This window comes from Oreochromis niloticus, linkage group LG7 (genome assembly GCF_001858045.2).
Source record: "Oreochromis niloticus isolate F11D_XX linkage group LG7, O_niloticus_UMD_NMBU, whole genome shotgun sequence".
Taxonomy (NCBI): domain Eukaryota; kingdom Metazoa; phylum Chordata; class Actinopteri; order Cichliformes; family Cichlidae; genus Oreochromis; species Oreochromis niloticus.
The window spans coordinates 43,859,415-43,876,567 of NC_031972.2; the positions used below are offsets into that span (position 1 = coordinate 43,859,415).

The window sequence follows — 17,153 nt, forward strand, 5'->3', positions numbered from 1 at the left end:
GTTAACCAGTTACTTTTTAGATAACATATACTTTATTGAGTCCAGATGCAGGAAATCCTTTTATATCCACCCTCCACCCTCTGTACATGTCTAAACCTTCTCAACCGTGACTTTGTCTCCATATTGCTCAATCGCTCTTATATACTCAGATCAAATCCTGTTGCACCTGGTCACTCCCAATGCACGTCTTAAGATCTTCAACTCTACCACCTCCAGCTCAGCCTCCTGTGATTTTTTAAAATCAGTGCCACCATCATCAAATCATTCATCACAACAGGCCTCATCAGTGTAGTGTATTTGTTAACTTGACTAAAATTAGATTTAAAACTTAGGAAAAAAGTAAATGTTCTGTAAAACTTAAAAAAGGAAAGTAAGGAGAAAACAGTTTTAAATGAAAGCAAAGCATTTTAATAGACGCTAAAATACAAAATCCAGATCTGCATTCAGAAATGTGTGAATTTAAAATCATATTTACTATACATAGTGTAAATAAGCTCAAACCTCCAATCAGACCGTTATGCGGTGCAGGAACGTCATAAAAAACATTCAAATTTGCACTTGTCATTTAGGAACATGTTACATCCAAGCTGATGCTTTGAAACAGTACAATCAATAAACACACACACATACGCATGCTTTTTAATACATGAAATCAGGTAGAAAATATACACCAGCACACAAATAATTTAGAGCTCAGTGGACAAGTTACAGGAATACAAGGAAAATGTTCCACCATTTCCAAGAAGAAATGAAAATACCGCAGCTGTTTACTGAAACTGGATCTGTTCTGAGGAGGATGAAATGTATCATATTCACACTGCTTTGGTATACATCTAATCGGATACATATCTGATTTCTCAGAAATCAGAATGCCCGACTTACTTTCTGATTGTTGTTAAATATTCACACCGTTTAAAAAATAAAAATCATGGCAAATTTTCTAACATTCCTCCTGCATTAAATGTTAGTAAATTTAAAAACAAAATACTCTAGCTTGGATGGACTCAGTCCATTAAAGAAATCTATATGAAATGTTGATACTTATTTTTATCAGAAAAATGTTCCATTTTTATATTCAGTACTCGTTTGGTTTCCTTAGAAACAACTCTTAAACAAGGTAGTGACAAGACATAGCTGAAGCTGCTAAAAAAAAAATAAGAAAAAAAAAATGAATGTGATCCTGATAACATTTGTAAATATTACCAGTCCAGCAAGAATATTCGGCTGAAAAAAAAGAAAAGGACATTAGAACCTCAGTCTGCCGAATTAGATTAAAATATCAGAGTACAAGCATGAAATGATGTGGAGCAATGTGGTTTTCTCTGTGGATGCGATTGGTTATGTAGAATTCATGAGCTAACTGCCAAGATCATCTTACTCCAGGTTTAAGTCATTTTGCGCAATAACATCCAAGGAATATCCCAAACTTTAAGGCCACACAGATTATAATTAGCATGATCTATCAGATCCATATCTTCCTCATTAGACTGAAAACGTGGAGCAAACAAAAGCAAAGAGATATGCTTCCAGGACAAAATACATGTCAATCAATGACAAACACTTCATCTTATTTATATTACAGGATATTCCATCAGTGTGAAGGACCGCAAGCTCACTGCACCCACATGAAATATAAAATATTTATATTTTATGTACAAGACATGCTGAAATAGCACTGAGTCAACTTCATGCTTTACACTCCAGTTTGCACTTTCCCTCCTCTGCTTGTTTTTTTGTTTGTTTGTTTTTTTTAAAAACACCCACTTCAGACGATGCAACTCTGCATGGCACACACTGAAAGTGACAAGCAAAAGGAGATACAGGGAAATGCTGATGGTGAAGGGTGAAGGAGCTTAACCTGGCTCAAGGTCTGTACATTATGAGGTCAAATTATTATTTCCAGAAATCTGGCTGATGGCTTCAAAAGGCTGGAGGAAGTATCACTTCTAGATTGGTGTTTGTCATCTCATTTGTTCAGCTTTATTTTAATTAATTATCCAGACCTGATAATGTACAGACATTGACCTGCTAAACAAGCTCAGTTTAGCTAAATCGCCCATTAGTTGTTTGGCTGGAAGGCTCCCTGGGCAGCAGAGGAGGCTGCTCCAGCAGCAGCAGTTTGGAAGGTTTTACTGGTGAAGACGCCCTGAGAGAACTCCTGCTGCGCCTTCTGGAAACTGGCCCCAGTACGCCGGTACATGCTGTGGACCTGAGGAGGAAGACATTGTGAGAAAATTGCTTAACAGTTATGACAATTTGTGATTGTGACACACTCCACAATTATCCTGTCTCATGCAGGCAGGTCATCCCTGTATGGGAGCAGACACCAAACAAGCTACCTCTGCTGGAAAAATAAATCCTGCTTCAGCCTGGTACTGCATGAGGTCTCTTCCTATTAAAAATCACCAAGTACGGCTCATAGGGGATCAACTCATTTTGTCTTCTCTCTAATATAAAGCAATTTGTAATGACTGTTTTGATCTGGTGCTACAACAATGAAGTAGATTTTTAATTTTTTTATAAATTGAATTTGGTTCAAACATGCTGGCCAGATGGGGTTCTCTCTGGATACACTGGTTTCTTCCCACAGTCCAGAGATAAGCGTGTTGCATTTCTAAAAATGCCTTAGATGTGAGTGTGAATGACTGTCTTTCTCTCTGTGTTAGCCTTGTGACACAATGGTGACCTGTCCAGGATCTACCTTGCTTCTTGCCCTATTAGAAGCATAGGGCTGCGATAGGCTCCCGAGTTGGACACGCATTTCAGAATGAATGAATGGCTGTAATTCCATTTCATTCTGATTGGTGCACTTGAAGGATCTGCACTGGTGTTAACCAAAAATCAACCATAACATTACACGGACATCTAGCAACTGTTGATTAGTGACTCAACAAGTAAAATAACCAGAGATAAAAACTGTGTTCTGAAGAAAATTAAGAAAAAAGAAAAGAAAAGTGAGGCAACTCTTACCATCTTGAGCAGAATGACAGACATCACAGCGCACAAAGTGAAGAGGATGGCCACTATGATCATGATGATTCCCACTGCCTTGTGATCACCGATGACAGTGAATGCAGAGAGCCAACCACTGCAACAAACATCAGAGTTTTAGGTCATCTTATGAACAGCATCAGTGAAACTTAAAATTGTATTCAACAGAAGGAAACATTTCTATGTAGGTACATATGGCACACATGTACTCTGCTATATTAGATTTGAGGAGAAGAGAAGAATGTGTGTTTCAGAAGCAGCAGGACAAAAACAAAAACAAAAGCCAACCACTTTCTGGTTAAATAATTAATGTGAAATAAATAAACATCACTGCCCTCATTTTCTGCTGCACTTATTCTCCTTTTTACCTTTAAAACTGTGTTTGACTTTAATACCTTTATAATTAATTTGATCGTAATATTAAGATGTTAAAAAAAAATAGGAAAAAAGGAAAAAAAACAACAAACAAACACAAAGTAAAAAAAATAGCAAAAGGAAAAGGTTAGTATTTAAAATGGATCACTGGTTAAAGAGCAGAGGTTATGACACCGTATTCTGATGCCGTTTAAGCTGAAACACACTTAGATTGGGAAAAGAGAACAAAGAAATGGTGAGGTAACAGATTGCAAGCAGCAGAAACTTACAGAGTTACCAGCAGACAGAGAGGCAGCAGGCTAGAGGCTGAAGAATGGAAAGTTTCTGTCGTAAGAGATGAAAGATTGCAGAAAATGAAGGAAAGCGAGAGGACGGCAGCTGACAGGCCAAATGACCGGTAATAGTTCTGATTATTTAATGCAACAAATCACAAGCACACAAAACACTGTCAGTCAGAGGGACACGATCACAACTTGAATACTCCCATGAAACCGGTTATTTTATGATCTATTCATGAGCTCTTATGAGATTCATACATACTATGAATTAATAATACATACTATTAATTAATAAACATAATTATTCTGTCAAAATTATGTGTTAAATTATAACATTTGTTCGAACTTGAACTTAAAATATACTTATTGCAATTTCTGTTTTTTAAACTTCTAAATTTCACTAAAGCCGCCCACAGAATATGAAATAACTGTTACGACTTTATATCCAAAACATCTGTGGTTTGTGATGAAGATGCACAAACTGAAGTTGAAATAGTTGAAATGACTCTGATTTAATTTCATGCAGTGCATATATCTACCATAACATGGTGGAATAATATAAGCATTATTTATCCAGATATGTAATTAAATACAGATGCCTTAGAGTTTAAAAAAAAATTTCTTTTAAATTTGTAGAGGGTAATAAAAAACAAAAAAGCTCACCCAACAAGCATAAATTGAGTATATCCTAAAAATATTATTTCAAATATATACTTAAAAACATAAACGTAATGCCCACATATTTACTTTTGAAGAAGCCATCCGGAAAACTAAAGTTTTTATTGTAAATTGGACATACATGACACTCACCTGTTGCCCCAGTGGGGTATGCCTATTGACTGGATGATGAAGATTACCACTTGGCAAAAAAACACAAAGAAGAAGAAGAAGAAGCTGAAGGAGCTGTCAGTCCTGAAAAAATAGAAAAAAAAACCCAACCCATCCATTAAACTTTCAGACTTAGAAAACATATTTATATCAGGAGTTCGGTTATATGAATTTAAGTGACATATGCAAGTGCAAGTCTTTACCATGGCAACGCTGTAATATAAATGTAATGTGTGAAATACACACTGTGCCAGCGCAAAAATTACAAGGCAAAGCGAATACATCTGGCGCACAGGGTTTTTTGTTAAATTTATACACAATACATTTGGGAACAAACATTTCAAAAGCTAATGCATTAATGTACACGTCTGTAAACGTTTGTAAAATTCAGATGAAAAAATGCCTTTTAAGCAGAGTTCTTAAAAACACACATCACTGTCCACACACGGGGTCAAATGATGCATACAATAACAATAATAATAATAATAATAATAATAATGATGATGTATACTTTATTGATCCCTGTGGGGAAATTGCTCTCTGCATTTAACCCATTCACTCTGTGAAGCAGTGCCTTTCATGATGGGGGACTCACCTGAAGGCCTTGTAGACAGGTCGGTACCAGCAGAGGAAGGAGCAGGGAGCAAAGAGGATGAACCAGAGAATGGAGAGACCAAAGTCCACACCATTGCTTGAAGCCGTGGTGAAGAAAGCCAAACATGCCAGCAGGTTGAGGAACAGAGTCACACAGTTGACTGAGGACGACAGTAGAGAGAGTCAGTGATTGTATTCTAGTCAGAATTTCAGTATCATGTATGTATACAGCAAAGAAGAAAAAAAACTAAACAGTACTGGCTGGAGTCTTTTTCCTATCACACCAACCGGTGTTGTTAAGAAGTGATTTTAAAGTATATTTTGACACAGATTCAGAGCTTCAAACCTTCCTGAAAAGTTTTTATTTCTCAGACTTTCAATGTCCACCCCCCTAAAATGTTATGTGCTTACACATCCAGAGGTAGTACATCATCTTGCAGACTCTCTGGTACTCTGGGGGGATTTCCTCTGAGAAGTCCTGGTAAAAACACGGTTTGATGGGGAAGAACTTTGGAAGTGGAGGCCAGTTGTTCTCTTTACCTGTAGAATCAAGATATAACATCAGGATGGCAAACTATAAATACAAGACAGCAGATATCATGAGCACGAATAGAGTTTAACAACAAGCAATCGGTGGTTATTTTTAAAATACTGACACATTCATCTGAGTCATTTACTCAAGTGTGTGGGAGTCAATGTACAGCAGCATTCCTACCTAAGCAGGCTGGATAATGTCACTGCTGTGCCTCTGGAACATAACTGCACTGTTTACATAAACCTATGTAAGCATCTGCTTTCTAAACTAAACTAAAAACTTATCACCGCAATTTATTAAGTTTGCATCAGCAAATGCAGCACATGAAGATACATTTTTAAATTCTCATACAAACAGCCTCAGTCACACACCAGAGTTGATAATTAACAGATAATGATCTTCATATTATTGTTATAGCTCTTTGCAGACCTATTGATATGAATATCAGAGCCAAAAAACAAACAAAACAAAATAAAGCCAGTGTGTGCAAGGATGTAGTTTTATATTTGTCTTTGGTACATAATGCACACGTTGCAAATCATTGTCTGTGATCAGGGCGCTGTGCTGAGGAGTTTTGTTTTTAATGACCTGTCGGGCCTCTGCTCTGTAGCTCTTGCTCTCTGCGGTCCAGCTCGGCAGCTTTCCTCTCCAGCTCTTCCTGCTGCCTCAGCAGGTTGGCCTGAGCTGCAGCAGCAGTTGCCTGAAAAAGGAGGAAACGCTTCACTCAACCACCACATTAGATGCACAGAAAATTATCTAAGCCACTGTCAGGAGATTCAGATTTCATGCAAATAGCAAGGAAACGGTGCAGAAATGATTCACTTCACATATAAGCTTTCTAGTTTCAGTTTTTAACACGCAAGACAGCAATGAGTTGCTGTGAGCCTCTTCAATAAACACTCTGAATTGCATCTGTTTTCACAGGCATCTAAAAGGGTGTACTTGACTTTTAAATGACATATTACAGGAAATACATATTCATGGTTTTCATATCTGATCTCTGACTTGCCAGGAAAAGGTAGGACGCAGGTGATCTGTTTTGCTATTCATGAATATTTATAGGACAGAACAAAGAGCTTCATTATAATAATGTGTAAAGTGAGTAGATGTTTGTGTAGCAACCACACATCCTGACGTAAGGACCATACTGAGAGTCTGAAGGGACAGATTGCCCTTTAGACACATCCAGTTATTTTAGAATTCTAAACTGAGCCACGTGTTGGCAAAAAATGTAATTTCTAAACATTTTATTCTTTGAATCAGGTGTTGCTGGACTAGAATAGTTAGTAGGTAGGATTATGCCTTTAGTCTGACTTTATCATGTAGAGAAATTACATTAAAAGCTCAGTTTTGTGATCTTTTTGGCAAAATAAGGTTTGGACATTTAGTTCGATGTAGCAACTAAATGGCTTTGAGTAAAAAAAACAGCTACACCATCTGTGTGAAAAATAACTGTTAATTAAACACAGGCAGGATAAGTAGAAATGGAAGTTAAGAAAATACTCTTTCTTAGTGGTTTCCAAACTTTTAGTACCCAGTGCACAACAGAGGGCAAGACAAAATGCACACCTCCATTCACACTGTCACTAAATAACATCCAATTGTCGTCATAGTTATTATGAGTTCTTGTAAATGTGCTGCAATAGGAATATGTGATTAAGAGCCCATTTGTGACATCTAGACCTAGCATAAGAACTGAATTATTTAATGTATTTATTGAATTTCAATAAATGGTCTTGCTCATCTTGGCTTAGATGTAGTGGTCTTCTACAGTAGGTTTGAGTTGCTCTCAAAAATGTTTTATTTCCAGATGCATTTTTAGCTTGCTTTGCACAATGTTAGCATTAGCCAACCTCTCCTGACAGACTGGGGCTGTCTTACAGCTTCAGTAAACTGCAACTGAGTCTTATTCCGCTCTTTGTTGTCAATTAGGGCTTCGATGTATCTCAATCTCATAATTCCCACCATCCATCAACTGAAAAAACAGAGTGAGGTCACATATTTGTGCAATAATAATGTGAGATTGTTATAAAATCTCACCCACACCTGCTCATTCACCTTCATGAAACCATTTTTTTTAATCAGATAAGTGGTGTGTTTGGTATAAATTCTCACCTGTGGACTGGGCTCTGTAGATGGCTGTAGCACAGCAGGAGATGTGGTGTGAGCCGCTACTCCATCCTAAAAAAACAACAATAAACAAACAAAAGATTAAAATGCAACCAGTAAAAGAGAAGGAATACCAGGAAAACAAGGCTAAGAAGATAAAGGGAATGGCGACATAAACAAGCAAAGAAGACCAAAAAATTGAAATGGTGAACTGAAAGATGGTGAGAAAAAACAAAAGATACAACATTTTGACAGGAAGACGAAATAATGAGGAAATGTGCAGATAAGACACCATCAAATGGTTTCAAACCCAACAAAACGAGTAGAAAATGTAGCTTCCAGATGTCTTACATTGGGTTGAGCAGAGAAAGGGTTGTACTGGTCAACTGGTTCAATGTTGGACTTTGTCACCTGAGTGACAGAGGGATCCTGGAAAAACAATAAAATAACAATAAAAACATGTTCTCATCTTTATCAACTTTTCTCCATGCAGCAAATAATAATGGGTCACCTGAAAATCTACAAATACATTTTGATCCAATTTCTGTCTCTGATGACGGCTGGAAGTATTTCTTATCTTTTAGCCAAAAGCTGCAGAAATAAGTATAGGTGCTATACAGTAATGAAAAAGAGGCCTCTTCTACCAGGTTTGGTGAGCTGCTATGAGAGGTAAGTGCATTTACATGGCTTAACTGAACCGTCTTGCAAGAATATCAAGTTTATTTAGATATGCTTGACTTAAATGACACAAAGAAGAAATTCATTTTGTGCTGTTTATTTTCTCTACAGAAGAACCCTTTGTTATAAGCTTTACCATTTCCTGAAACACTGAAAGGAACCCTCAAAAAAGAAAAAGGAAGCCGAGATTATGAAATCTCGTATCATGCTTTGCCAAAGTCATAAAGTAAAGTACAATAACATCCAGCAATAACCTCTGAGGTTCCTGGTGATATTACCCCTGGAGAAGCACTGGTAATCATTAAATGACTCTAGTGAGCTCACTATTGATTTAACCGCTCTCTATATTATGAGAAGGCACTGCTTATTTTGACACGTCTGAGAAAAGAAAGTCAGGACTTTGGTCCTGATAAATTCCATCAAAGTTCAATACATTTTACACACATGCACGCAATTACAGATTTCTCTCAAAGCCTTTTAAGACCTTTTGGAGACCTTTTAAAGGCTTAAAAACATTATATACACATACAGTTTTCTTCCTCCAATAAACCTTTTTATGAAGGAATTAAACTGTAAAGCACAACCTAAATCTAAAATAAAAAACTAGAAAGCATGTTTTGACATCTGCACCAGATGATGACACTATTTTGGCAGCTTGTGGCATCCCAACACATGACCAAAAATTTAAATTATGCACTTTATATTGGCATGCAAAAAAAAAAAAAAAATTATGAGGGGGGAAAAAAAAGGTACCAGGAAATTTTTATTCACACCAAAACTACAACAGTAACTGCCACACATGACTCCACTTCAGCCCGACAGGGTCTCTGGAGCCTCCTGTGATGTAACACGCATGTGTCGTGATGTAATTCAACAAGGGTCTGTCCTATTTGAAAGGAAGATTGTAAGATTTCCAGGATATGCCAACAGCTTAATTGCAAATTGTCCTTTTGTATTTGTACTTAAGTGGCTGTCACTCAATATCGGTAAGGAAAACCAAAGAGACCCTGCAAAGCAGAATTACAGTCTGAATTAAACTTACACAAATATTTTATTGTTCTCCATCTTCCTGACACAGCTTCAGCTTCTGTTTAACTTAATTGCTACCACTTGTCCCAGTTACACCTCACACAATTATTTCTGCTTTCTTTTCTCCTCTCCAATCTATAGCAGTTTCCTGAAGACAGATGAGATTCTCTGATCCAGTACCTGAAGTTTTTGGACACACCTCTACACTCAGCAGTTCCCTCAGAATGAAGGCTCAAACTCAGCCCAGCTACCAGCTTTGTGGATCTATCAAAAAAAGAAATAAAAAAAATCCAGGCCTTAAAATGGGACACAGCTCAAGATGTGTCGGGGGTGGGGCCTGTAGGCTCAGTCTGGAAAACTTGGCCTAGTTGTTCAGCAGCAGTAGTCAGAGTCTGAATCAGAGATGTCTTCAGGTAGATTGGAGAGATTTTTTTTTCCCCAGAAGGTTCAAACACTATAATCTACATAACCAGTGAAGGGGTTATCACAAAACTGAGTTAGCAGGTTTGTATTCTTTTCCTGTGTCCTAGTCAGAAGAGTCCTAGTCGAGCTGCAAGAAGTCCTGCTGCGTTTCCATATCCTGTGTACTTCAACAGGTTGTCCATGCTTTCTTTCCAGAGGATGAACAGAAATTCCATACTGTCTGCTCCATGGCCGTGTCTTGAGCAGACACGCCACACAACATAGGCTGAACCAGCTTGTTTCTGATGGTGGTGCAACCTCTGGCCTGCTCTTCACATCTTTCAGTAGGGAAAGTATCTGAGCATGATTACTATGAATCTCCCTTTGATATCTGGATTCTTCAGAGGGCTGGGCAATGAAGTCAGACGCTCTTTTTTAGTTGGAGCCCTAGTCAGTTCTTTTCTTTGTGAAGTCTAGCAGCAGTGAATTAGTTGACAGTTGACAATGGAAATAATGGTTTCCTAAGGCTGAGTTTGTTAAGCCCTCTGGGGCTGAAAAATTGAAGCAGCTGAACAAGTTCTAAAAACTGCAGTTCTTCTAATGGCCACTTAAGGTTTACTCAAAATATGAGTTACAGTGGAAGGATATGCATATTTGATTTGGCACAGATTATTACATATTGTGTTTGCAACCCTCCCAATGACCTTTGTCTACTCCAGGTCTCGATTTCAGCAACATACCAACATGGCAGCAGCCACAATGTCAATATTTAAAATTCAGAAAGCAGAGGGTTATGCGACAGTAGCTATAACCACTGTCATATACATATATGAAATACACAATTTACTGATGGGGTGTGGTGGTTGCTACTATGTCGTAAAATGTAACTTGTGCATATGTAGACTCATACCCTGTCCTCATTAAAACATTCCTTATAAAAGGTTTGAATGTAACTCAACAGCCTGTGATGTTCTGGAAGAACCTGAAACTGTGCTGTAAATTACTCTGACAAGGTCTCAGAGATAATCCCAGACTGGCACATAAAAAGAAACATCTAAACACATATATATACAAATATCTAATATTTACACTAGAACATATTGTAACAACTAAGCTTTTATTTGGTAATGCTGGTGTACAATGCAGTCCTGAGAAATGCTGCATCTGCAAGTTTGTGTGAACTCGGTGGGTGATCAAAAACAAAACAAACTATGACACAGTAACAACTTCCAGAATCACTTCAATAATCTGGGACAAATCAGTCCTTCCTTTAAAAGGTAGACGGAACGAGTACTTCACATGACTACGTGACACGTCACTCACCAACAGTGTGATAAGAGCTCGCCTGCTCGTTAATATGTGCTTGTGACACACCTGCAAACATTCCCAGACGGCAACATCGGGATATCTGAGTGAGATGATCAACAGCTAGCAATATAAAGGGAAAAGGGTGAATGGAATTAACCTTTAAACCCATTTAAATGACCTATGATGCATTTTACTAAACAACTCCTTGTTGCCTGCAAAGATATTCAAAGGCTCTCATGCAAAAACGTGTTTACCTCATTGCACAGTTTAAAAACATATGCTTAGTAAACAGCGACGAGTGGCTTATTATACATCCTTTAAGGAGACAAACCGACAGCAGTGAATATAGTAACTGATGACAGCAAACTTACACAGTCTCTGAAATGAAAACCGAGCTGGGACAAGCCTCAAACAAGAGGACAGCATCTTCAAAACAACAGACAGACATACAAAGATGCAGTTTTCCATATATGCTGATATATGGAAAACTGCATACTTTATATAGATGACAGGTAAACATGGCATATTTTAATACAAAAAAAAAATAATACAGTGACTTTAACGTCTCTGTACAAGGAAACCGGACATGCTCTCATAACTGCTGATTGCCTAGGTGTGGCCATTTCAAAACAGCAGCTGGATACTACTACTACTTTTTACATTAGATACCAAAGCAATGGGGCGCCGGTTTAGCTCACTGGGTGAGCAGGTGACCAAATGCAGTATGGCATGGGTTCGTCTCCAACCCGCGTCCCTTTGCTGCATGTATTCCCCTTTCTCTACCCGCTTTCCTAACCATAGGAAAGTGACACACCTGTAAACATCTTCACTGCGTCTGTCCGGCAAAGGCCCAAAAATAATAATTTAGATACCACAGCCACACAGTGCTACAAATGATAGAAGTACATGCTCAGAAAGGCCAACAGGGGGGAAAAACATGCACATTTTTAATATTTTTAATATTCTTTAAGTCTTTCAAAGGTTGGTAACATGTTAAATATTTAATGTGACCACAGACAGCGAGCTTTTATGAACAGAACAGCTTTTCAGAGTACATATTATACTCCAGCTGCTACTAGGGTATTTATCCAGTCCACCCACCAAACAAACAGAAGTCTCCACTGACGTCACACCTATTGAACACTTGAGATAACAAAAGTTCCATTCTGCAATACTGTAAAAGCATAATGCCACTTAAATCTTACACAGAATAGTACCCACAGGTCATTGGTTTTGATTTGGAGTGTGACAAGAGCAATTCACTGTTAAATATGTCACACTAAATGTGAGGTCTGGTTGAACCTTGAACTCTGAATGCTCTGCAATAAGATAGATTTCTTAACATTTGGTAGAGCTGAAAAACCCTAACAACAGCACATGTGTGTTAACAGATGCAAATACCCACTTATCTATGCGGGTATTCAAATCTGATATCATGATCAAGCCATTGTGATTGATCTGCTACGTTTCTATTCACCTTTTATGTTGCGTTTTATCTAATTCACATTTTCAAGAATGCCCACTGTTACTAAAATGTTACGCTTCATTTCAAAACTGTTAAATAAGGAGAGTTATGACAGGTTCAGCCTTCATTTTTTTTTAACTTTATGAACTTCATATTGCATAATAAGAAGGAAAGATGGAAAACATAAACAGGTTCTTTACTACAGCAGAAACTAGGCTAATATGTCTAGCTCATGTCCTAGAGAAAAAAAACAAGAAAACTTATGGCGTGTGAGATAATTCCTGACAGACTTCAAAGGTTTCTGTGAAAGAGAAAGAGAAAACCTGATATAAAAGGACTGTTTCCTTGCATGTACATACACATGTACAATAAATCACATTCTTATATATACATATATATGGATAAAAAATAACAAGCAAAAGATGAAGGTTAACATTTTAAATTGGTGCTCTTCCATTGCTGGAGTTTGAAACTTCTGTGTTAAAAACTGTGTTAAAGGAGTATGAGACACAGTGACATAGGAAAAACTAGGTTTTTAAAGAGTAACTTACATTAGGGATTAATCAGTGTCAGAGTGTCCCTAACTGCTGCTGCTGCTTCTGTGTCAGCCATTTATTTCATTTTCATCCTTTTTCTTGGCTGGCATAATATTAAATCACAGACTGGTGCATTTAAAGGGGTTGTCTACCCTTAGTGAGCACTCAAAGCACTTAAAGACTAAAAGCCACGTCTTCCTTTTCACACACATATTCACATTGTACTTTATTCTACTTGTCTTTTTCTATGACTTCTGTGACTTTCTATTGATTCATTTTCAATTTCAGGCGAGGACTAGGCAATAATGGACGGGGGGGGGGGGTCCTTGGCCCAAGGACACTTTCATGCAGACTGAAGCAGCAAGGGGTCAAACCACTTCCTTTATGAATGGCAAATAATTCTAGCTCCTGAGTGTACTACAAAGTACAATTAATGGGTCAGTGAGCTATGTCAAACTTAACTTCACAGTTTCTTGTGTCTCAAAAGTGGCTCTCTTCATAACTGACCAAATCATCTTGGTAACTTAGACTGAACACATAGCCTTGTCCGGAGCAGGTTATGTTCAGTTTTGGTTTATAATCCACTGGAAGAATCTGCTGCCCTGCTGTAAAACTATAGTGGTACAGATTGCACACCGCACACTGCACTGTCACTGGAATGTGCATATATTCAGTTGGCAAAGCAGAAAATTATAAAAGTTTTTATACTTGGTTCTTTGCTGCCAAGTCTCTTTTACAGTGCTGTAACTGCAGATACTAGACCACAGAATATACACCAAAAAATACATGTTAAATCAATTTCCCTTTCAACAAACTAAAAGTGATTTCCACGTCCTTGGTTAGGCTATGAAACAGTAACGATTACTGCTTAAATGTATCCAGCCTAAAGTTTCAGAGCCTAATGTGCAGCTGTCATGTTAGAAATAAAGAGCAGCACCGAGAGTTCACTCAAACTAAAATGTTTATTTTACCGTTCAGTGCACGAAATCACCACATAACAGTTTTCTGCAGCTTTAACCTCTTATTTGCGACACTGCTGGATTTTACTGTCAGATTTTTGCACTCTGTTTTTGCACTCTTTATAGATTCTAATCATCAGTTTACATCATCTTCAGATAATGCCTCTAGAGTAGGCGGCACTCATAACGATCATTTTGTGCATATGAGGTGTGAAAAAGTCCTTTTTTTTAAGTTTGAAGCAGAAAACCCGTCTTAACAGAGAACGCTAGTAACCACCATTGTGATCCCTATTACCTCAGGCTAGGGTTTTAGGTTTTGTCACGCCAGCTAATACTAAGAAAACCTGGCTGTGTTTAACTTCTTTCACAGTATACCCCTCAAAGCTTCAACACGTCTTTGTTAAAAAGCGAACAGAAACATTAATGACCAGATGTGAAATTCTGGGCTTGTTTCTGTTATTAAACCATTTTAGTGCAAGGGAACAAAAGAATACCTATAAAGACATAGCAACTAAACACTCTTACTCTCACTATTTCTGAACATTTATCCAGGGGAAAATGTATGGGAACATGAGGATAAGAACATTCCCAGTAGGCTTTCCTACTATAAATCTGTTCATATAACTATATATTATTTTAGTGCATATAAAGAAAGACCTTAGTTTGTCGCTCGCCCATTTTAATATTTTAAAGTGAAGGAAGGACGTTCCTATTTCCACAAACAACTGGCCTACTACCAGACATCCTGTGTGCTAGAAGCTCTTTGTAGGGAGAAAACCAGCAGTTTCGATAAACGTCACATTACAAACCACCAAAACTATCACAAATCACGTCTAAGACATTAGAAATACACACAATAATGTACATTATCTTCCGAAGGAAGCAGAAAAGAGGTGTTGTGGCTTAAAAAAATATATTTGACACACATTTTTAGTAGGTTACAGTTTAACTTCCTGCAACTAAACTCACAGGATACCCAGCCGTTTTACAAAAAAAGCCACGTGATTGGTTAAAAATCTGTCAGTCACACTTCCTGCCAAATGGTTGCAATCCTCAAAGACGTAGGTCCCCGCCCCGACATCCACCCAACAAGTTTCCTGGCGTGCTGGCTACCGTTTAACTGCCGCCGTTTGATATGTCACCGACTGCGCCTTATAATCTCAGTCCTCGTACTTACATTGAAAGGGTTTTCGCTGGCAGCATCTGCGAACGGGTTGTTATCAAATTCCGACATTTTGAAAATGTTGCGAGGTGTTCTTTTTGTCTTCTCTGAAGGTGGAGTTAACAACAAACTCTTCCCTATCGCTTCTGGTGCCTGTCCTACCACTTCCTCGAATAAAGTTTAAAGCGCATGCGCACTGAGCCAGCTGGACGATGACGTGTGCGTCAAATGACGTGCAGGTAGTCAAAGCGCGCCACCTGCAACCCCTCTCGGCACCGTTTGAGATTAAAAGCAAATTCCAGTTGTTATTTCTTATCATTTTTATTATTATTATTTATTTTCGTTACCTACATGTTAAACTTGTTTCTATCTTACTTCACTATATTGTGCAATTGTTAATCAGAATCAGAATACTTTATTGATCCCTAGGGGAAATTATGTTGGTTACAGTGCTCTAGTACAAACAGTAAAAAAACAGACAATACAAGAAGTAAGATTTAGCACAATATATACTTACATATAAGTCACTTACTAATAAATATCTGAATAAGAAAGAAGTGCATGTGCAAAAAGGGTGTAGCTATTGCAGTATACAGTGTGTTAGGTGGATGAGTTGTACAGGGAGATGGCCACAGACAGGAATGATTTCCTGTGTCGATCAGTGGTGCTTTTTGGTCATCTCAGTCTCTCACTGAACATGCTCCTGTGGCTAGCCAGCATGTCATGGAGTGGGTGGGAGGAATTATCCAACATTGTCTTTATCTTGGACAACATTTGCCTCTCCGTCACCACCTTAAGAGAGTCCAGCTCCATCCCCATGCTGGGCCATGCAAGGCCATGCTGGCCTTGCAGATCGGTGTATTGAGTCTGTTGGCATCAGCAACCCTCAACCTACTGCCCCAGCATGCAACAGCGTAGAGGATAGCACTGGCCACAACAGACTTGGAGAAAATCCTGAGCATTGCATTGAACATAATGATGTTGATATGAGTCCATGGCTTATATTGTAAATGTTATTTGAGTTTTTGTTATTAAAAAACCCCACAATCTTATTTACCCAACAAACTGATTACTAAACTAATGATAATAATGATAACAACAACAACAACAACAACAACAATAATAATAATGATAATAATAATAATAATAATAATAATAATAATAATAATAAAGTATTAATAAACTATTTGTGAATCCTTTGGATGCCTCTGCATTTCTTCCTTTGCTAAATCTGTGAATCTTCTCCGAGGTCTTCCTCTTTTTCTCCTGCCTGGCATCTCCATATTCTGCATCCCTTATCCAATATATCCACTATCCTTCCTCTGCACATGTCCACCCACTATGTCCTATCTCCACTCTCTTTTTCACCTCTTTTTTGCACTGTCAGCTGTGCATGAACAGTGCACAGATATTCCTCTTCTCTCCAGTGCAAATCCCTGACCACTGTGTCACCGTCCTCATGTCCTACACCACCCTGTACCTTTAACGACTTCCTCATGCAGTCCCACAGTTCCTCTCTTGGGACCCTATCATCTGCTTTCTCTAGATGCAAAAAAAGACACAGTGCAGCTCCTTCTGACCTTCTCTTTACTTCTCTATCAACACTCTTAAAGCGAGTCTGTGGTGCTCTTTCTCAGCATATTTCTGCTCGCTGATTGTCACCTCCCTTGTTAGCATAGCTTCAACGAATTTTTCCCATAACTTCATATATGGCTAATCAAATTTATCCCTCTGTAGTTACAGTTTGCACATCACCCTTGTTCTTGAAAATTCATATCAGTGCACTTGACCTCCTTTCTTCAGGCATCCTCTCATTCTCCAAGATTGTGTTAACCAATCTGGTCAATAAGACAACATCTCCATACCTCCACAGGTATGTCATTTGGACCAACCACATTTCCACT

General features: G+C 38.1%; 1 protein-coding gene across 1 annotated transcript; it reads right to left on the bottom strand.

The window, feature by feature from the left end:
- Nucleotides 1-385: 385 nt before the first annotated feature.
- On the bottom strand, nucleotides 386-15,437 carry scamp2 (secretory carrier membrane protein 2). The gene is made up of 9 exons (XM_003455409.5): nucleotides 15,265-15,437; nucleotides 8,062-8,139; nucleotides 7,717-7,782; nucleotides 6,190-6,301; nucleotides 5,478-5,606; nucleotides 5,068-5,227; nucleotides 4,455-4,556; nucleotides 2,971-3,088; nucleotides 386-2,209 (listed from the first exon to the last, which is right to left on the bottom strand). The coding sequence occupies exons 1-9, from the start codon at nucleotides 15,319-15,321 to the stop codon at nucleotides 2,060-2,062; spliced, it is 972 nt and encodes a 323-aa protein (XP_003455457.1). The 5' UTR covers nucleotides 15,322-15,437; the 3' UTR covers nucleotides 386-2,059.
- Between the last annotated feature and the right edge of the window lie 1,716 nt (nucleotides 15,438-17,153).